Source organism: Stegodyphus dumicola, chromosome 12 (genome assembly GCF_044657685.1).
Source record: "Stegodyphus dumicola isolate Sdum_Otavi_A_Nest chromosome 12, ASM4465768v1".
NCBI lineage: Eukaryota > Metazoa > Arthropoda > Arachnida > Araneae > Eresidae > Stegodyphus > Stegodyphus dumicola.
The window spans coordinates 46,983,564-47,006,461 of record NC_140779.1 but is presented as its reverse complement, the minus strand read 5'-3'; the positions used below and the strand labels follow the sequence as shown (position 1 = coordinate 47,006,461).

The following is a 22,898-nucleotide window of genomic DNA, read 5'->3' as shown; positions in this document are numbered from 1 at the left end:
CTAAGAAAAATGAGCATATCTTTTATCTGTTTAATTAGATCGTTATTTGGACACACATCCGTAATTGAAACAACTGCGCTATCGCAGTCACTATAGATTTCCACAGGATCTAGCGCAGAATTAGAAATAAGCCAATATGCCTCTCGCAAGGCCACTAACTCTGCCTGATAGGCAGAGGCATTATCAGAAAGTCTATATTTCCTTTGCAAGCTTAGTTTCTCATCTGAGAACACAGAAAAGGCTGCCCTCATATGACCATTTAATTTAGATCCATCTGTAAAAACCGTGTAGCCTGTCATATTACGGAGGCCTTTTTACAAATTCAACCGTTTCAATAAAGCTGGATGAATGCCCGAACCTTTCTCAAATTCAAAATCTCTAGCTGAGAAGATCTCACTGAAACAATCGACAGTTTTATTACCAGCTTTTAATTTAAAGATAGCATATTCTTTTTCCGCTAAAATATTGATCGGAGGACATCCAGTCAAAATCTGAAGAGCTACTGTGAAAGCAGTTCTAAAAAACTTAGTAATCCCAATAAAGCGAGTCTTTGAATTTGCAAAATTTTGTTACGCATTCGGAGCGTTCCAGTCCACCATGCGCCACATGCATACAAGATCTTTCTCTTAACAGCTCTTTTATATAAATCTTCAAGAACTTTAACCTTGGGGATTCATTTTACTAAGTCTATTAAGAATATGGGTCCATTCGATCTTTATTTTATCTAGGTGAAGTATAAAAGTGAGCTTTTCATCGATCATAATGCCCAAATATTTGATTGTCTTAGAAACTCTAATTGGTTGTCTATACAGTTTGCACCTAGGATGTATTGATCTAGTATTAGTTTTGGCAATACCCAAAAGAAAGCTCTTCTTTGGATCAAATTTGAGTTTAACATGGAAAGACCACTTCTCCAATTCTTGAGTGGCGAAACTTAAGGCTTTATCAATAGTAAGACGACCACTTTCCGTGGCCAATAAAACAAAATCATCAACATAAGCTTGTATACTAACATTTTGTGGTAAGGTTATGTTTAAACTTAATTACTTAGATTGTTTAAACTTATAATATTCCACAAAAGTGGACCAGATACCCAGATTTTTATTCCATATATTTATCACATTATTTAGCAATATCAGAAGTTGAATTAGTAGAATTTCGATTTTATTTAACTGAAGTATGTGTAAACCACAGCGTACCCAGATATTCAAAACAGAATGATTGTCTAATGAGAAATTAAAATTTGGATTAAAGGATGTCAAAAAAATAACAGAAAATGTTTGTCACCTTGTAGGGTTTACATTTATTTTAACTAACATTTATTTTAAGTTTTAAGTATCTTTCCTGTCAAGTCTTACTTTCCCCTGGAATTGCAAATGCCAGAGTATGTAAATTTTAGTAGAACGCGCAAAGTATTCAAATTTTAAGCAGAAGTAATTTGAGTTAAATAGAAGGGAAACGAGTTCGTAAGTGCTTTCTTGCTTCACGAGCGTGATGGTGGCTAGGTAGAAATTGAAGAACCGCGCGTTTCGGCCTGTGTGCTTGCCTCGGCAGATAGTTGAATCTTTCAACTTAATATTCAGAAAGTTTGCTGAAATATCAGCTGTATCTTAGAACGCGGTTAGGTTAGTTACGTTTAGAGAGCCTCGTAGGTAGTAACTTGTTATTATTAATTTTTAGTTTCTTATTTTTATTTTACCGCCGGGTCGGCGCAGTTTGTGAGCGTCAAGTGCACGCATCTGTAACTTCTAAAGTAGAATAAAAAGGGAGTTAAACCCTTCTTAAGAGTTTTGTGTACTTTCCAGTTCATAGGAGTCACTACTATTGTTGCGTGTAGGTTGGGGCCGCGCACACCATATTGGCGCCCGAAAACTTGTCGAACTGAAATGGCCGAAAACTGGATGGAAGCTTCTGGACAAGTCCAACAACAAAAAATGGCAAGCCAATTGGAAGGATTTGGATACCTGGACCAGACGATGAGAGCATCAATCAAGCCAAACGTCAATTTCGACGGAAAAAATTCGGTGGCAATATTCTTAGAAGGTCTCGAAAACTATTTCCAGCTCTACCCTGTGCCTGAAAGACAAAAAGTTGCCATTGCCACATCTGCACTAAGAGGACAGGCCTCGCTATGGTGGAAGAATATAGGCAAATTTTTATTAGGGGAATTCGGAGGCCAAACATATACCTTTGAAAATTTCAAAAAATCATTATTGAAGGCCTTCCCCATAGTGAAGGACCGAGCAAAGCCAGAAGCCGAACTGTATAGTTTTTATCAACGGAATATAGAAGAGTTGACGGACTTTATTCTGCGAAAAATTAAACTGACGGATATGCTGTATGGGAAGAAACTCGACGCGGAGATTACTGAAATAATCTTACCAAGATTGCTACCTTCTGTTCAAGATTACTTCGAAATTAGAAACCCAAGCACATTGCAGGAACTCTTCGAGTTGGCGGTCAAGATCCAAAATCGCAGAATAGCGGAAAAAGCTAGAGGGGCATCGTATTCTCAAGGTCTCCGAAGGCAATCGTCAAATGAGCAAGCCAGAAACGCAAATCGCTCTTATGGGGGAAAGAGCTATCAAGCTAACTCATCGAAGCTCGAAGGTCAAGGCCCAAAAAGGAAATTTGAAAACAACCGTTCGCGTACCCAGAAGGCAGAAGTTGAAAGGAAAGCTTTAAACGAGTAGAGGGGCCTATAAAAGCGAGGGTCCAGACCCCGGAAGTTTCGAAAGGACCCTCAAGAAGATACTTAAATACGGTCATCGTAAAAAACTCACAATTACCGATTATACAAGTCCTGGTTGGCGATGTACCAGTAGAAGCCCTCATCGATACAGGAGCAAAAGGTAATTTTATGAGTGATACTTTTTTTAAGAAGAATTTTAATAGGTTACGATTATTTAAAAATAAAAACACAGAAATCATAGCAGCGCAAGGAAAAACTTGTCAATGTATTGGCAAATTACCATTACAAATACAGGTTAAAAACGAAAGCCTTAAGGTATTAATTTTTGTAGTAAAAAATTTGCAAAGTCCACTTATTTTAGGTATGGAGTTTTTAAAAGCCGCGAAGGCCAAACTGAATTTTCAGGAAAGTTCTATTGTGCTGCAGATGGATCGGAGGGTGGTGGAGCCAGTGGAACAACGGCAAGTCGACCTTAGCCATTTGAATGATCATGAAAGCCAAGCCATCCAGCAAGTGGTGAGTACTTTTTCAAACTTGTTTTCAGAACGGCCTGGTAACTGTCAAATTGTTACGCATGATATACAGTTAACTGCCGACAAATCCTGTAGGACTAAACCTTACCGCTATGATAAACAGAAAGAGCAAATCATCGAAGAACACATCCAGGAAAAGTTAAAGAACCAGATAATAACGCCCATAAATAGTGAGTACGCGAGTCCAGTCGTACTATGTAGGAAAAAGAATGATTTCCCTCCTTCGGATAAAAAAGCTTGGAGGTTTGCTATCGATTACAGAAAGCTTAATAGTGTTACTAAATTCCCAGTTTACCCTTTGCCAGTTATAGAGGAAATTTTTAAGAAAGATTAAGTCTACGAGATACATGACTACGTTGGACTTAACGTCTGGCTACTATCAAATAGCTATGAGACCCGAAGACGTACATAAAACCGCGTTTATAACAAAATCGGGCACTTATGCATTTTTACGCATGCCCTTTGGGTTGTGTGGGGCCGCATCAACATTCCAGAGAGCTATGGACATTGTTCTAAAGCCTGTCCTAGGAAAATCAACTTTAATTTATCTAGATGATATAATTATAACGAGTAGTACGTTGGAACAACACATTAATGATCTAGAACAAGTTTTTAAATTATTAAAAGAGGCCGGTCTTACAATTAACGCTTCATAATGCAAGTTCGCAACTAAAGAACTTAAATATCTCGGTTATAAAATTTCGCAAAAGGGTATAGAAACGCAAGATTCAAAAATAAAAGCCATCAAGAATTTCCCACCTCCCAACACCGCCAAGAAACTTTCTTCTTTCCTTGGGTTATGTTCTTATTATCGGTCGTTCATAAAAGATTTTGCTAATATTGTTGACCCTTGTTAGTAATTAAAAGAAAGAAAAGTAAATTCACGTGGACAGCAGAAGCAAATACTGCATTTGAAAGGTTAAAAGAAGCGCTCATCAATGCCCCTGTTTTGAAATTCCCGGAGGGGGACGAAAACTTGGAAATTGCAGCAGATGCGTCGGACTATGCTGTAGGTGCTGTTCTCATGCAAAATGGCCATCCTTTGGCATTTTTTAGTAAAATTTTGAACCCTACGCAAAGGAATTATACAGCTACAAAGAGAGAAACATTAGCCGTATTAATGGCTGTACACAAATTTCGAGGTTATTTCGGCAAAGCGCCAGTAAGTCTTTTCGGATCATGCGGCTGTTGGTAGACTTCACTCGAAAAAACCCTAACGCCCAGGTTAATAAGATGGGCTTTAAAACTTCAAGAGTATAACCTCATAAATTAAATATAAACCGGGTAAGGAAAACAATGTAGCTGACGCACTATCTGGTATAAAACTGGACGATGAAGGCAATGAACTCAAATGCGCTGTGTTGACTTCAAAAATTTTAGATTCTAGAGAAACAATTATTGCTGAATTGAAAGCTGATCCTGAATTTGGAAGTATCTATGCGTATTTGAAAGACTCCGAAAACTTTGAACACACAGATATCGATTCAATAAGAAATAGAGCAGAAAACTATGAAATAATAGATAATTTATTATTTTATACGAAAACAACAAACGAAAATTTCGAATACAAACCAGTCATCCCAGCCTCGCTTCGATTAAGCATTTTGAAGGAATTACACGACGCGAAAACAGCGGGTCATTTAGGGGTCAGAAAGACTTTAAAAAGGGTACGCGAGGCGGTATATTTCCCGCAATTATACAAAATAGTTACTGCGTATGTCAGGTCCTGCAATCAATGTCAGTTAATAAATGATATTAATTACAGCCCGACCGGATACTTAAATAGCATTCGCGCTACATTTCCGAATGAAATTTTAGGCATAGATCTTCTTGGTCCTTTCCCCCAGAGTGAGTTAAATAAAAATCGTTTTCTTTTAGTAATTGTAGATCATTTTTCAAAATGGACAGAAATTGTTCCACTTAAACGCGCGTCAGCCAAAACAGTCGCAGATGCATTCTTACACAGATACATTTTAAAATACGGTGCACCGATAAAAGTCATTAGCGATAACGGTAAACAATTCGTTAGCCAAATATTTGAAAACATTTGCACTGGATTTGGCATACGCCATATCAAAATGGTTTCGTATAGACCACAGGCAAACATCAGAAAGAGTTAATAAAAATATTGTAAAAATAATTCGAAGTTATGTTAGCACACATCACAAGCGCAGGGATGGCTACATAAATGAGTTAACTTATGCTTTAAGAACAGGAGTTCCAATCATCGAAAACTCAAAGATAAGTTAAAATCTTCTATAAATTTTTCTTTTGTTCCGAAATGTTATGCTTAAATACGAAGTTCTATGTTTTGACGGAAGTCAGTTTGTCTCGGTTGAGACTTAGTTTTGTTTTACTTTATTTAGCTAAGGCAAAAAGTATTATTTTCTTTAAGTATAAAATCTAAGAACAAGAAGTTTCTGTTGGTCGAAAGACTAATTCTGTTATGTTAAAGCCGAAATTTGGCCGAAAGTAAAATAACTTAGTATTCTTGTATTAATGAGAAATTTAGTTTCAGTGCCGCCTGCTTGGCGAAGAATGCGTGAAGTAAAAATTTATTTTTCTCTTATTCATTTTACGGTAAATTGTAAGCGTCAAGTGCACGCATCTGTAACTTCTAAAGTAGAATAAAAAGGGAGTTAAACCCTTCTTAAGAGTTTTGTGTACTTTCCACTTCATAGCAGTCACTACTATTGTTGCATGTAGGTTGGGCTGCGGAACACCACAACCTGAATAAAAATGTGTCCAGAGTTTTGCTCAAAAAATAATCATAAATATAGGAAAGGTTTGTTAAGAGATTCAAGGAAAGAACAAGAGAAGGTTAAAGTAAGATAATTTTTTCTATTGCAATTTATGAACAATCAGCAATATTGATAATTCTTCAGAGATGTGTTCAGAAATTTTCAAAGGTACTGAAACTGTAAAATTACACTTTACGAATTGTATAGATATTATTAAAAATATTCTAGCCCCCGAACGAATGTGAATAAATATGATATTATACTGAAATGTATAAGTACAAGGAAATATCTTGTAGAGTTTTTTTGACTAAACCAGTAGTTAAAAAAAATTTTTTTTTAATGTTTAACGTATGTATTTGACTGGAATCTCATTCTAATCAGTTTCAAATTACCTCTGTATATCGAGGGCTTCTTCCAGGTACATATATTGTGAATCTGGAATCCAGTCTCTGAAATGAATGATGTGCATTGTATCCTGATTCAGGTTTTAATGATTTTGCTGCCTTTAGACACAATATGCTGAAAAAAATTAGCTTATGATAAAAATTTGTATCACATGTTGCATTACGTGAACAATTTGTTTATGTGTTTTTATTATAAAGATTTCTTGATGCTTCCTTATTAATCATTATTGGTTGAAATACAATAGTTTCATTAACAAAAAAGCAAAAAATTATAGTAGAAAATTTGATTAGATTAAAATAAATAGTTTTGTATCAAACATCTTAATTCCTTCATACTTAAATGACTTTACTTATGATGTTCATGATGTACAGTTAAAATTACTCAGCCCAAAGGTTAAATGACTTTATTTATGTGTAATTGTTCAGACGTAATTACATTTTTTACTATTATCAGATATAAGTATTTAAAACAATTTGTATTAATTAACTATTTTAGAAACACATTGTAGAGTCATTAGGATTTTTGAAGCAGGAGATGTGAAAAATCAGCTGCGCCCTCACCGGCTGAACTACTAGAATACGCGCCGAGTGTGCTAACCGTTACACCACGAAGGCATGCAGAAAGCAGGGAGAAAATAGCTTAAAATATTACAAAATAAAGCGTCTACCGAATTGTAAATGATTTTAAACTAAGATGAGCATATCAACTAGAATTTCTGTTTGTAATTAATGCAATAATTTATCCATAAATCACATCGAAAATATTTAAATCTCAGTTTGTAAATTATTAGCAAAACTACGCATTTGATAATGTAATAATAGTAAACGTTTCAAAATAATTCAAATTTAGAAAACACTTGGACATACCACAGCTACACTTATTTATTTAAAATTTAGACTTATTTTGTTTCTGATTAAGAAATTTAATGCATAAGTTTTACTAAAATCATCAATTTTATAATTATTTTTTCTTTATATGAAAGCTTCTCAACATATAAAAATACCACCATGAATCTGTACAAAAGAAAGGAAAATTTTAGAGATCATTGTAACCTAATAAAAATGCAGATATTTTATTCAGTTGCAAAAGAAAATCAGTATGTGTAGAAGAAACGTGTCTCGTACATGTTAAAGCACCACAAAAAGCATAAGAAGTAATAATTGATTTTATTATACATGTATTTAAAAATGTTAAGTGTTTACTCAAAGGGAAATATAAACACATCGAAAACCATGAGTTAAAATGTAAACCTCGTGATTAGTTAGATTGAACATCTCACTACTCTTATAAATGACAGTAAAATTTTAAATAAAATTTTCTTGTGACCATTCAAAGACAAAAGCTTCCAGGTTTTGACGCCATTGGATATTAATTTTCATTGTCTCAAGACTTTGATTCAGAGAATCTATAACAGCACCCGCATTTACTTCTTCAAAGAAAGCTTTTATCTAGAAAATATTTAAGAAATATACGGATAACTATTCTGTAGTAAATGAGGCAACTAAACATTACTATTTCATATTAAAGAAAGTTCAAGCAAAATTATCTATATAATTTCTTTATTTTAAATATAAAATTCGAATTACCAATACCTGGTAATTCGAATTCGAAAAATTGTAAGAATAGTTTTATAGAATCTAAGACATAGTGTGTTAAAGAGAAATTCTGGAATATATGTTTTCTTCGAGTATTGTTAAAATATGTTTGTTGTACTATATGACGTTGTTGTACATGAGTATCAATAAAAGAATGTATAAAGGAAAAGCAAAAAGATACAAAATATTGTTTAATAAATGGAGCTGCATGCATGCCTGATTAAAGCTGTATGGAAATGAACTACAGTGTTTAATAAACAACTAAATATATATATATATATGACAAGATATAAACTGACATTGAAGCATTCCTTCACCATTTGAGATACAGCTAAAATTCTTCATATTTAAAACCTGATTAGTTGCTCTTCGAAAATATTTGAATCACATATCGAAATATATTTTTCATATATTTAAAAACACCATTCAGAGTTTACTATATTTAGTTTACATTTATAATCAAGTTAACGTAATGTTAACAGCATAAATGAAAAATTTGGAACCATATAAGTATTACGTCATAATCTACAGCCTAAATCGAAAAATGTTTTCTAAATACGAACCTCATTATAATCTTCTTGAGTGGTGAAGTAAGTAATTGTTTCGTCTATAATATAACCCATATTTTCTGTACCATACCTGAAATTAGAATCAATATATAAAAAAATAAGTTAACAAATAAAAATGCATTTTAACACATAGAGCTGGTAGATAAAAACAACAAAGATAAATAATAAATAGAGAACTCTAAAAAGAAGTTCATGTAATAAAAAATTGCATAGTAATATTTAGAACGTTTATATAATAATCTATATTAAAATAAATAACTAATAAAATCTTATAACACATAACTGTTCTAAAATAAATTCTGCCTGTAGATGCTAAAGTTGATCTACATTAAATGCTTGCTAACTGAAGCACATAAATTTCCATTAAAACACTAACAAAAATGTCAATATTATTTCATTAGTCAGTGTAGCAAAATGAATAAAAATTCTGATTACCTATTGGCTTGTCCCTTAAATAATGCGAGATTTTCAGTTGAACTAAAAGTCGTAGGGGGACGGGTTAAATTACGTGCATCATCTTGCGACAAAAGCAAGTAGTAGCTTTATCTTGTTTTTATTCTTAGTGAAAGTTTTGAAACTTGCAGTTCAATTTTACCAGTTATTTTATCTAGTGGAATAATATTAAGCTACATAGAAGCGACAAAGGAGCGTAATAGTTATATTTTGCTTTATGAATTCAGTTAAATAATTTTTAACAGGAATATTAATGCAGTAATACGGGAATCGACCACTAAAGCCAGTGTCAACAATGGTTCCAGAAATTCCTGTCTGGAAACTTCAGCCTAGAAGACGAATCATTTATAAAAGATTTGGAGAGACAAAAGATGACGCCCTACAAACTCCGGTCGAATAAAATACCATTGTAAAAACTCTTGAGGAAGTATCACAGGATGGAGAGTATATTTTAAGTTAAAAAAGAATTTTGCTTGTCTGAATTATGAAAACCAAAGCAATACAAAAATGCATTATTTATGGATTGACCTAATATAGTCTTTTTAATATTATATATTTATAATCTCAACGAAAACTAATAATAATAAGATGAAAACTAAGCTTAGCTATTTTAATTAAATTTAAAATTGATCAATTTACATTTCCAACAGCTCAAAGTTACTGAATAGTCTATGTAAATCACCTTAGCCGAAATGCCTTATTTTGTCCTTTTCTGAAGTTGTATTTTGAAACGTTCTGTAGCTTGCGAAGAAAAAGTCAAATTGATATTATCTAATAGTAAAGACGCTTCCTCCTGTTATTGCCGATTTATAATATTCATTTTAACTCAAGATATAACGGTCATTGAAGAAAGAAGCATCTTTGTGGGTTAAAATATACACTAATGAGTCATTTTTTTTATTCGTAATTTCTTTTTTCCCTCTTCGGAATCAATCAACGATATTTCTGAGCAATGTAGCTGATCATACAAACTAACAAAAGGATAATTTTCGTTTACGTTTAGCAAAACTTTGGTTTGGTTACTTAAGTTTGGTAAAAAATAGGTATTATTTCATCAGTAGACATTTTTTAACACAATTTTGCGTATTTCGGTATTTGGAAGGCCCTAGTTACAATTGATATCCTCGATTATATTGTAATATATGTATTGCCTACTTGATATCCTCGATTATATTGTACACTTTCAGTTTCATGATTTGTAACTTTCTAACCAATGGCTTGTTTACATTTTCATTCTTGAAGGGTTCTAATTCTGTTAAATTTAATTTTCAGTTACCCTCAATAAAAGGGAGATATTTGTAAGAATGAGAAGAGAATCAAGCTCCCCAACTCAAGGAAGCAGACGAAAGGAAAAGTTTAAGGAGCAACGCAGTCAGAGACTATATAAAGATAATTATCTAAAACTTAGTTTTGCGTGCTCTGATAATCCTTTTGTGCCCCCAAAGTCTCACATGTCTGGAAACGCTGCCAAAATGAAGCGATGATGTAACATAAACTACACTGACACTTTTCTATCAAGCATACGTAAGGATTTTAACTAATTTTAGAAATACAAGTTGAAATGCAAACTTTTTGCATGAAATGAATCACAGCAGTATTTACGTCCTACAAAAGCATATTACAAAATGTGAGATTGATAACTAAAGCTTAAGCCTCACAGTTGCCGAATGACCCGTTTTATAGCTTGCAAAGAAACTGTTAAAATTACACTTGGAACCGATGGAAAAAGGAAGTTGAAAACACATTGCTTTCAAGTAATGCAATCAGCAGACGCATGGAGGATATGTCAGCATACAAGGAATATTAATTCAAAACATTTTGAATTTGAGAAATTGATATTTGATTGAATATTGAATTTTTGTGCACTCTGAGTTACAAATGAAAGGAGATGTAATGCTGTTAAGCGAACCTAGCGCCGAAGTATCGCTATGATAAATAAATATAGTGAACTTTAAAGAGTGCATTTATTCTATTGCGGTTTATGGGCTATCGACGAAGTAGATTGAATTAAAAATTCGTTAAGTCAATATGTTTAAATGAAATTCAGGAAAATTGTGTATAATTTAATATTTCATACAAGGAAGTCATGTGGAGCATTGAGGAGCTAACATTTTGAGAGCTGATATTTTAAAAACTACTCTTGTGATTTTTACACAACTTGGCAGTTTGGGAAACATTGAGCCGTAGAATCGAAATATGGAAAAACATTGGCATAATATTTCAGAAAAAGTCCGATTTTATGTCAAAATATCGATATTAGATTGATGCTATATATAAATCTAATATATATCCTAAGTCGCATTTTTGAGATATGAAAAACGCAATTTGAATTTGTCAATCAGTCCAGTAGAACGGGAGATATAGAACTGTCCCTTCCCCCTTTTTTTGTGCAGTGTACAATTAATGTTATTTTTTTTCATGTCATAAATTTTTAAAATAAATGTTAAAAAAATTAATCAGTTTCACTCAGTCGAATTTAGTTGATGCGATATAGCAGAGCGTGCCAAGATATTTTTTTACCTGAGGCAAAAAGATAAATGTGCACCCCTCTCTCTCTCTCTCTCTCTCTATATATATATATATATATGTATATATATATCAAAATAGCTATATTTGTATTAAACAAAATGTAAATGTATTAAATCAAAATACTATAATTATTATAGCATAATTATACCATAGTTCTTAAAATATTTTTAATCGTAGCTTTAAAAAATTCAAAAAATAATACAGCCAATTATTAGTCCAAAGGGATTTCAGTTCCGAAGGACTATTGCTTTCGTTTTGGCATTTTGCGTCGGACTCATAAACGTCGGTTCACTTTTCAAACTGTTGCCACAAAATGTTAGAGTCCTGCATTATATTTGAAGAAATTAAATAATGAAAAATCTGGATAAATGATTGTCTATTTCTCGCATTGTGATAAAACAATGGTACATAGAGCCATCGAATTTTGAATGACGAAATCCTACTGCGAATATGGGCATCTGAAATCCCAAATTTGGAATTTGTTTTATTATAGATTTTATATTTTGTAAAACTTTAACGAATTTTTGATTTACAAACTCAATGCTTTAAAAGCGAGAAATGGCAACGTTATATAGAAAAAAAAAATACTTTTATCTCCAGCTCGCGAGACTGTGTATATCGGAAATTCTAAAGATATGCTTAATTTAACATTATTTTGCGATATTGCTCTTGAACTGAATTTTATGGTTTAAGTGCAAAGAACATGATATTTAATAAATAAAGGTAATACTCAAAACGTTAAAAAAACGCCCCTTTGGACGTAATTTAAAATCTGAAAAATTTCAGATTTTTTTTTTTTTTTTTTTTTTTTTTTTTTATAATGTTAAATGAAAATGCTAAAACAATCTTTTTTGATAAATAAGAAAAAACATCGAAATGCACATGGCATTAATTTCCAGGTTTTTTTGCAGTTCTTCCTATTGTTTTATTAATTTAAGTTTGACGAAGCTTATTTCCCCTAATAATAACTGAGAAATTTAAAAACATAATTAAAATAATTTTCGAATTCGTATAGCCAGTTTGGGGCTCCTTCTAGTGATTCACCTGAGGCAAGTGCCTCACTTGCCTCACCCTTGTCGCGGCTCCGCGATATAGAAACTACGTTTAGTACGACATAGAATGTATGAGCTAATTAATTTTACTTCATTTGTTTAACTTGCTTCCTGCTTAAAACTCCATGAATAGACTTATCGAAACTAAAGTCTGGCTAGAAGTTTGAGTGTTTATGTATTAAAATGCCAAAGTGTTTGAAAGAAAGATTTTATTAATTGAATCCTTTTATTTAATTACTTTGTAAAGTAGTGAGTATGAAATAGGAGAAAATGATCATGTTATTAGAGAAATGATTCTTCATATTGTATTTTAACATTACTTATACTTGTGAAGTGTGCTCTGATGTTATACTTATGTTTCTGAGGTGTGCTATATGACGTGAAAATATTTGGGAATCATTCACAGGGTCATTTGTAAGCCAGATAAACATTCAAGCTGGAGAGTAAAACCATGAATCACATCCTCAATATTTTCTGTTAAGTATGGGTTGGAATTTAGAGGCGTGATTTATTGGGAGCTGCTACCACGCACCAAATGTTGAATGGGGACATATACAGGCAACAGCTGATTGTCTTCTCATTGCTGCAAGAGAAAAGCCCTCATCATCGATGAGTCGTTGATGGATTGCATAACATCTTGACAATACAAGACCTCATACATCAGTTGGATGGAGTTTGCAATACGTTTAAGGCTGGGGGCTCAGAACACACTCCTCTTCAGCGAATATTACTCCAATGGATTAGCACCACTTCTATTTGTTGCACAGTGTTTATGTATTAAAATGCCAGGATCACTAGAAGGATAGGGATGCAGAGAATCTTCGCAGGGAACAACAGAACACCTTAGAGGAATTCTACATGTAAGAGATATTAATATCTGACAGATAGTATCAGGTTGTAGGCAATAATGCAGAATATATTGTATAATTAAGACACGCCAACACGCCGAACAAATACTAAATCAGAAGTCAAACAACAAAAATCAGCGTTATATATTCAAATTTTCACAGGACAAGTTTCGATGGTTTTACCGAACCACCATCCTCAGCTGCAAAAGCCCAAATGAACGAAAAAGGATATAATGATTAGATATGATAAGAAAGCCTGGACGGAAAATAAGCCAGTGGCGCCATCTGTTAATGAAACCAGAATTAAAACATAATTTCTTTAAAGGCCGAAGGCAAAGATGAATTGGAATTAACATAACATTGTTAACTAGAACAGAAAGACATTTTTGAATGTAAAATGCCTCTAGAAAATCCAGGTCTCCAATGGAAGATGTTTTTTGCATAATTTTGCAGCTGAAAAATTGAAAGTGTGATTTTCGGACCAACAATGTTGGGCAATAGAAGACTTCTGTGTTTCATTTTTTCTAACATATGCCTCATGTTTATTGACGCGAAATTCTAAGGCTTTCTTAGTTTGGCCAATGTAAATTAAACCACACTGGCGAGGAATCCTATAAATACCCTAAGAACTCATATCCGAAATGGGGTCCTTGAGCATGGAATTTGGAATTTCATTGATGGTTGAATAAACAACCCGAAAGTTAAATTTCTGCAAAATATGTACAACTTTATAGCTAATTGATGGAAAGAAAGGAATGACAACAGAATTTTTATAATCTCCTAAAACAAGAGTGTGCCTTTTAGTGTGTTGAGATGAGAAGTTTTTAACTTCCTAATTAAAAATGTTGGATGAAAAGCCACTATCAATAGCTATTGTTTTTAAATAATTAAGTTCTTCATCAAGGGCTAGTTTGGAGGAGCAAACTTGAAGAGCACGGAAAACAAAGGAATAAAATGAAGCTAACTTTTGTTTAGTCCGATGACATGATTTAAAGTGTGGTGGAAGACAAACCGATTAAGGTTTACGGTAAACCGTAGTACTGAAACAGAGTTGAGTGACAGAAATTAGTTCATCAATTTCGATGCAGGAGAAATGAAATTCGGGAAGTCTGTCTAGAAAATGGCTAGAAGAAGAAGTCTGGTTTCTAGACATCTTCTAGACAGACTTCGCGAATTTCATTTGTCTTGCATCGAAATTGATGAGCTAATTTCTCTCACTCAACTCTGAAACAAACACATTTTGTTTTCCAAAATAAATATTACAAGCAAATTGAGGGATTAGCCATGTGAAGCCCCCTCAGTCCCCTCCTGGCTGATATCTACATGCATTATTATGAATCAAAATTGTTTGGAACTTTAAACTTCCCGGCATGGTTCCGCTACGTAGACGATACATTTACCCTGTTTGAAGGTAATAAAGATGATTTAAATAAAGTTCTTTCAACAATGAATTCCATTGAGCCTGCTATTCAGTTCCATTTTGAACTTGAGACTTGCAATTCTCTTCCGTTTCTCGACATTCTGGTAACATATAACACATCCAACTTCAGTACTACGGTTTACCGTAAACCTTCATTGGTTTGCCTTCCACCACACTTTAAATCATGTCATCCGACTAAACAAAAGTTAGCTTCATTTTATTCCTATGTTTTACGTGCTCTTCAAGTTTGTTCCTCCAAACTAGCCCTTGATGATTTAAAAACTTAATTATTTAAAAACAATAGCTATTGATAGGGGCTTTTCATCCAACATTTTTAATTAGGAAGTTAAAAACTTCTCATCTCAACACACTAAAAGGCACACTCTTGTTTTAGGAGATTATAAAAATTCTGTTGTCATTCCTTTCTTTCCATCAATTAGCGATAAAGTTGCACATATTTTGCAGAAATTTAACTTTCGTGTTGTTTATTCTCCCATCAGTAAAATTCCTAGTTCCATACTCAAGGACCCTATTCCGAGCCATATGTTAGAAAAAAGGAAACACAGAAGTCTTCTGTTGCCCAACATTGTTGGTCCGAAAATCACACTTTCAATTTTTCAGCTGCCAAAATTATGCAAAAAACATCTTCCATTGGAGACCTGGATTTTCTAGAGGCATTTTACATTCAAAAATGTCTTTCTGTTCTAGTTAACAATGTTATGTTAATTCCAATTCATCTTTGCTTTTGGCCTTTAAAGAAATTATTTTTAGTTCTGGTTTCATCAACAGATGGCGCCACTGGCTTATTTTCTGTCCAGGCTTCCTTATCTAATCATTATATCGTATCTCGTTCATTTGCGCTTTTGGAGCTGAGGATGGCAGTTCGGTAAAACCATCGAAACTAGTCCTGTGAAAATTTGAAAACATAACGCTGATTTTTGTTGTTTGACTTCTGATTTAATGTATTGTATGTTAATAGCCTGATATATGTATCCTATAACATATAAGAATTCATTTCTGAAAATCATTAGAATTTTGAACATAATCAATAAATAATTCTTCATTAAGAATAACTGAACATTTAAAAACACAATATTGCTGTGTCAAAACGGTTTAGAAAACGTAGATACATTTTCTAAACGTATCTACGTTTACATAAATATTATTATAGTATATTAAACAGAATATAAAATAAGTTTAACATTGACTGGGAAAATTCGAAATTATATTATATTGAATAATATTTTTAGAGTATTGTGATTTTTTCAGCTAAGATATGTTACAAGAATATCATCAAACATATAAATTTTTAAATAAATAAAAATATAAATAAAAACATTAGTATACATCTGCAAAAGCGTGTTCCAGTTTGAGCGCACAAATGGCCACGTTACTGAAGGGCCAATTAAATTACGAGCAGCATACACAATTGCTATTAACGCGTCTTCAGGCCTTATTATCTCCTCGTCCAAGCAGTAATTTAAGTACCTGTAAAACATAATATGAAAAATTAGTTTTGAACAAGTACGATGCTTTAAAATATAAAAACATTTAGAAGAAAATTGATGTTAAGTAAACATTGTGGATGACTTACATATATGAATCATGGATTTTCACTTATATTATCATGTTTTAATATACGTATATTGTAACTGCTCTCTTTACACTCTTTAAATGTTTTTAACTACATATAACTAAGTTCATTAGTTTGCTTTTCAGTACCGAGAATCTGGTTACCAAACCGCATTTTTATAATCAGTTTATGCATTCTAGCTATGACTGACAATATGTGCAGATCTATGTAGGCCATGAAGATACTAAAAGAAATGTAGTGACATTTTGTTGTAGTAGGCATGTTACTATAACTGGGACTACACCAAACAAACTTCTTGCTTATTTCTTAATCAAGAGATCTTTCGAACACAGCTATCTATAATTCCAGTAAGTTTTCCAACCCTTCATAAAATATACGTCTAATTAGTTTGTTGGTCGGTGATCGCATTGAAATTACAGAGCCAAGCTAGGAAACAGGATTCCAAAGACTTTCTTATTGATTTGTGAAGTCTAGACTGATTTCTAACAAACAAAACGGATACCAAAATACGCGGGGAAAAGTGATAATATACTCTGCAAAAGCATATTTGGGAAAGGTTGTGGGATATTTAATATGATTTGATAGAATTCTTTTGGTACAAGGATAGCTAAATTCATAAAAGTGCTACATAAAGTGTCCTAACTAATTTCTTACCGTTACATTCGAAAAGAATATCTCATAAATATTATTTATTTGCTTCATATTGACAGCTATCGCTATCTTTTCTTGTCTACACTATCATGATACAGTAGACTGCCTTCTTAACCACATACTTCCATTCCATCTTATTTCCACAAGCGTAATTTATGACGGGCCTTGTTTATCTACCTACCTCACTAAAACTGGCCGCTATGTTTGCGTTTTCTTTGCGCATGCAAGGTCATATGGAAACATGTTTATTTATTTATATATATTTTTTACTGTCTTTTCTGTCGCCCAGACGGCCCACCAGCGGCCGAGCGGTAAAGTCGCTGAACACTGGTAGTTCGGTCCGAGGTTCGAATCCCGCGAACGGGCTGGCTGCATGGGCGTTTTCGTGGTTTTCCCCATTTGTAACGTGTATACGAGCCAGTTTCCCTTAGAAAGTCCTCCACGAAGGCAACCCTCCCCTTAGGCAGATAGCCCTCGTGTGCTTTGCCATAATTACATACACCAAACACACCTGTCGCCTAGACGGTATAGTGGTTAAGGAAGCCTATGCGATACTAAAGGACACAGGTTCGGATCTCGGAGAAGACATGGATGTTTTTAAATGTATAGTGTCCGTGCAGCACGGGGGCACTCTAAATATGCGGCGAGCCGAAATTCCTCTCGTGTGGTTTGGTGGTAGAATAGAGGCGTGGGAGACCTCCGCAACACCCCTCAGGGTCCTCTCCCTCAGAACTGGGGGAGGGGGGAGAATAGAAGTCCGACCTTTCTTTGGAGTAGATTCTGGCAGTCATTCTTCTATCAAATATGGGTCACGAAAACAATAACAACTGTCATTTCTATGTCACCTTTGCTTTCCAGAGTGTCTGTTTCGATATGCTCTATGAGCTACTGATCTCCGTTTGAAGTTCTATGCATTCATTCTACCTTATGCAAAATAAATGCACCTAAAATTTCAGAATCATTGTATTAGTATTTGACTACCATTTGACCTTCATTTGCTATAAAGGTAAATTTACAGAAGAATACTCTTATTCTTAGAAATCCGACTGTGTGTTTTAAGTTGAAGATTTGTACCTAAATGGCCAAGTCACGCCATGTAACACCAAAGTAAATTATTTAGGTGTTTTCCTTAAGCAAAACCTAAATTTAAAATTTCGTATTCATCAAGTCTGGAATAAACCTTTAAAATCATGATGAGTGCCAACTCTTTAATGATAAGAAATGCTCCTTGAAATGTAAATATAATAAAAGGAAATGTATGCACGCAAGATTAATTCACCCAATCATGGTTTATGCTATGCCTATCTGAGCAGCTTCAGCTCATACTAACAAACTTACGCTGTAAAGACTGCAAAATAAAGCTATTAGAATGGTTCGTCATGCGCCTTAGTTTATAAGAAATGCAGTTCTGTATAACATTCAAACCTAAAGACCACGAAATCTTTATTTATGTGGCTAATTTTTCTAAACAATTCAGAACTCAAGACTTTGATATCATATATAGAATCAGTAATTATGATTACATTATCGAATAGCCTTATAAGGAGGCAAGAACAGTTTATCATAATTTGTGTTGGTGATATTGTTTTACTAGTATCTCTTAGTAATATCATATGCATATATCTTCATATAAATATTTACTTGTGCATAATTCTTCTGGTGTAGAACTAAATGAATCCTATGCTCAGGAAGCCCATAGATGACAGTCATGTATTTCTTCTAGACTCTGTAAGTTTTTTCAAGTGTGATTTGATTTTACACCCCTGCACTTCTTTTAGTTCCCTCTCTGTGTGCCTTCCTCACCTGCTTGGTAAAAAGACTTTCGATCTGCGACTTGTTTTATTTATATTGTCAATGTCCAGTGATAGAGCAGAAGGATATTCAAGTAAAGGCCTCTCTTAAAGGCCAATGATTAGTTAACAAGTAATGATATGTGGCCTGTAGTCTTGTAGTTTTGTATCCTTTTTAAGTGCTATTAGTTACCACAAGTGGTGGTCAGTTTTAGTGAATTTGTTGAGGTTGTCTTTAAGTTTTATAGTGGTTTTTAGGTCCGTGCCTTTGGGGCCGAAGTTAATGCTAGTGAGTCTGGGAAGAATCGCCTATATAACAGCTAGTTGACTGACCATCTGGAATCAAAGAGAAGCAACGTCGGCCCAATGTAGACACTATAAACTGTTATTATAAAATAAGACTTTAAAGGACATTTTCTTCTTCTAGGTTTACTTGCAGACATGGTAACGACAGCTACAGATGATGGTCAAGTTATTAAAATTCCCTAATTCTGTCTAGGTCCACAATTCTACGTAACTGGAGGATCGATACGACTTTAAAATGCATTTTAGAGTAACAGAGATTGGGGATAATCGTTAACAGGATTTCAGTAAGATTGCTACCAATTTCCACTGTTTCCTATGAAACGTGGAAATTTTCAGTTTTGTCTACGGCGATGTGCTACCGACCGATTATCTATAGTTCCATGTTATCTCAGCGAAAGCAAGGCGTGTCACGTATCACACTTCCGAGGGCTTGAGCAAGCTGTTTAGGATTGGAGTCTGCTGGTATCCATATTTAGAACAGAGCATTACTCCATAATGAAGCATTCTTAACCATCTGGTAAAGATTTAACGGAAAGTTTTTCCCTTGTTCTCAGCTGAACTTGGAAGATACTTCTCCCAAGTTTGTTTCCTCATTTTACCTTTCTAACTCCTATTTGAACACATCGTGGCATTAGCATGAACATCGTGGCATTAGAAGGAAAAAAAAAATCAATGTTTCTATTTGATGGGCAGTAAGTTGCTGATAATACTATATATATATATATTCCTAAAGATTATCTAAATTATGACACAAAATGTAATGTTTCTAAGGAGAAGAATCGAATATTTGTCTAAGGAGAAGAATTTCTAGGTAAAAGAAGTTTTAAGGGAAACTACCTCGCATTTCCATTACACAGGTAGAAAACTACAAGAACATTCATGCAAGCACTCCGGTTATAAAAATCTGAATATGAACTGAATTATCAGAGTTGAACGATCTTACAACACAGTCGCTCGTAGGCCAGAGGTTCTTATAATATATATCTATTATATAAAAGAATTAATTGGTTGACATAAATTATTTGGAAACCTAATAAGTGATGTAAATGCAAAACTTCATATTTTCATAGATGCGTGCGTCTGTGAATGTATATTGAGTTTAATATTAAATAATTTATCTAATGTAAAAAATATCTCATGTAAAAAATTATGAAAGTGACGTGATTTTCATAAATTAACTATTTTTCTATTTAAATGATGTGGTTTTCTATTTATTTCAGTCCTCTTCTATAATGTTTGCTTACTAAGCATGTTAGTATAAATATATTAGTTCTTTATTATTTTACACTGCGCAATTTGTGTGTATTTGGGTTTAATTAGTCTTATAATGAAACCATATTTTGGTTATTCACCTTCTACAAGGAAAAGGGATATATCTATATCTACCGGTCTACTGGGCCGATTGACGAATTTTAACTTGCGATTTTCATGTTTCGGAAGCGCGACTTAGGATATATATTAGATTTATATATAGTATTATTTTAACATAGGTATTTCGACACAAAATAGGACTTTTTATGAAATAAAATACCCACATTTATTCTATATTTCAATTTTACGACTCAAAGTATACCAAAATGCCAATTAGTTTTTAAAAAAATAACTCTAAAAATTTTAGCTCAATGTTAAGAGAATTTGGTATATCTCTTTTTTGTTATAAAATTTATTTGATTCCTTCTTTCACAATTCGAAATTTAGGTTCAACACAAACAAAATTCACAGATATTTTCTGATTTATTTTTTAAATTTGTATTTTTGAAGATATTAGCATCACCTTAACGAAATGTGTTTCTAGGCATTACTGCAGATAGTTAGATTTTTTTTTTATTCAAATTTTTAAATTCTCGTTAAGTTTTTCATCAAATTTTGCAAAACTTAATACTTGAACATAATTTGAGTCGCAGAATCAAAATATAGAAAAAAAAATCAGTATGTTATTTTTAAAATGTCCTATTTTGGGTCAAAATACCTATTTTAGAACAATTCTGTGAATAAATCTAATAAATATATTTTAAGTCGCGTTTTCGAGATATGAAAAAGCAAGTTAAATTTCGTCAATTAGCCCAGTAGAACGAGAGATATAGAACTCTCTTTTTTTGTGTGCAAGGTGCACGCTTTAAAATACCTGGCTGTAGTAAGACTACATAATAGCATACACTATGCTGATTATTACCAGCAGATTAATAAAAGAATATGTAGTTGACAAAAGAAAATAATTTTTTATTTACCTTACATTTGATTACACATTATATCCCATTCACATTTTGGAAAATGTGAACCTCATATAATATGAGATCATATGTAGGTTACGTAAATTTACACAAATTGCGGTAAAACAGAATTTATTCACCAATTTAAGATAGTTTAAATATGTGCTCCCATTAAAACAAGTTCATAAGTGAATGCCAAAATGATCATTGCGCCATTATTACAGCTATTAGGCAGTCCTTTAGAAATTAAAATTCTAATTCGCATGTTTATAACAGACACGAGGGCAAGATTTAAAAAATACGGATATTACGTGCATTTCTGCACCCGAAAACGTATAATATATTTTATAAATTTATTATATATTTCATAAATCTTATAATTTTAATAAACATTATGTTAATATTACTTAATTTTGATCATTTTGAAAATTAATATAAGCACCTAATTTTAATATATAACATTGAAGAGAAAGAGTCTAATAAACCGCAGAAATAGTTAAACCCATATGTAGAACGTTCATTAGAACTTTCATTTAAAGTATTATTTATTACCACCTTCAATTTACTGCTATTTAAAATGTCAAATGAAAAGCACTAACTTACAGAGATAATCGTGAGGTCTCCTGTGTACTTGCTAAAGCAACTAAAAGCAGGTATTTTTCAGAAGAATCTTGTGTTTCTTGGTATTTTCTTAAGCAGAATTCCCACTCTTCTTTACCACCATACTTCACTCCAGCATTATACACAGCACTACGTATATTCAGTGGAACTCTAACAATTTAAATTATTGAAATTAGCAGAAGTAAAAAAAGTAAAATAACATCAAAGACCCTATGGTAAATAGCTTTAAAACAATAGAATTATAATGTCATAAAAAATTCTGAAATAACTTTACTCTATCGAGAAATGTTTTTGTCTAATATTTTTGTAAATTATCTAGACTTTTTAAGAGAACAATTTCTGTGAAAAGTTTTAATTAATATTTAAACATATTATGAGAGCATATGAACTTAATTCATGAGTAGATATTGCAGCAATCATGAACATACTGTCAAACATTTTAGATACAAGTTATGCATTGCTAAGTTGAGATTTATATATTACTTACAACTAAAGGACCATTCATAAGCATTAAAATTCATTTTTATGATTGAAAAGCAAAAAGATAAAAAAGGTGTGTGCTATGAAGCTATAGAGCAAGGATTCGTATTTTTTTTTTTTTTTTTTTTTTAATTGACCCTTTTTAAAGAAATGGTTTACTTTCTCGACTCCTTACGGTTTTCTCTACAATACATAATCTTAATACAGGTAATAACCCATAATTATTTTTTGGATCATTATTACTTTCAATTTTATAAATGTAAAGTTTTCAGAAACAAGATAACACATTTAAATTGGGAAAAGAATTTAACTTTAATTAATGTGATGGATGCACTTGATGTATTCATGCAGTTGTTTTATTATTTTGCAAGAATTATGTTAATTTTATTAACAGTTAAATTTTAAGTTA

General features: G+C 32.8%; 1 protein-coding gene across 1 annotated transcript in view; it reads right to left on the bottom strand.

Moving 5' to 3' along the window:
* Positions 1–7,541: 7,541 nt before the first annotated feature.
* Positions 7,542–22,898, bottom strand: part of LOC118184097 (endoplasmic reticulum aminopeptidase 1-like) — a 70,516-nt gene continuing 55,159 nt past the window's right edge. Inside the window, exons 15-18 of the mRNA XM_035353739.2 lie at positions 21,992–22,159; positions 16,185–16,325; positions 8,530–8,605; positions 7,542–7,819 (exon numbers count right to left, since the gene is read on the bottom strand). Coding sequence (XP_035209630.2) covers positions 7,676–7,819; positions 8,530–8,605; positions 16,185–16,325; positions 21,992–22,159 — 529 coding nt within the window. The 3' untranslated portion in view covers positions 7,542–7,675. The remainder of the gene's footprint in view (positions 7,820–8,529; positions 8,606–16,184; positions 16,326–21,991; positions 22,160–22,898) is intronic.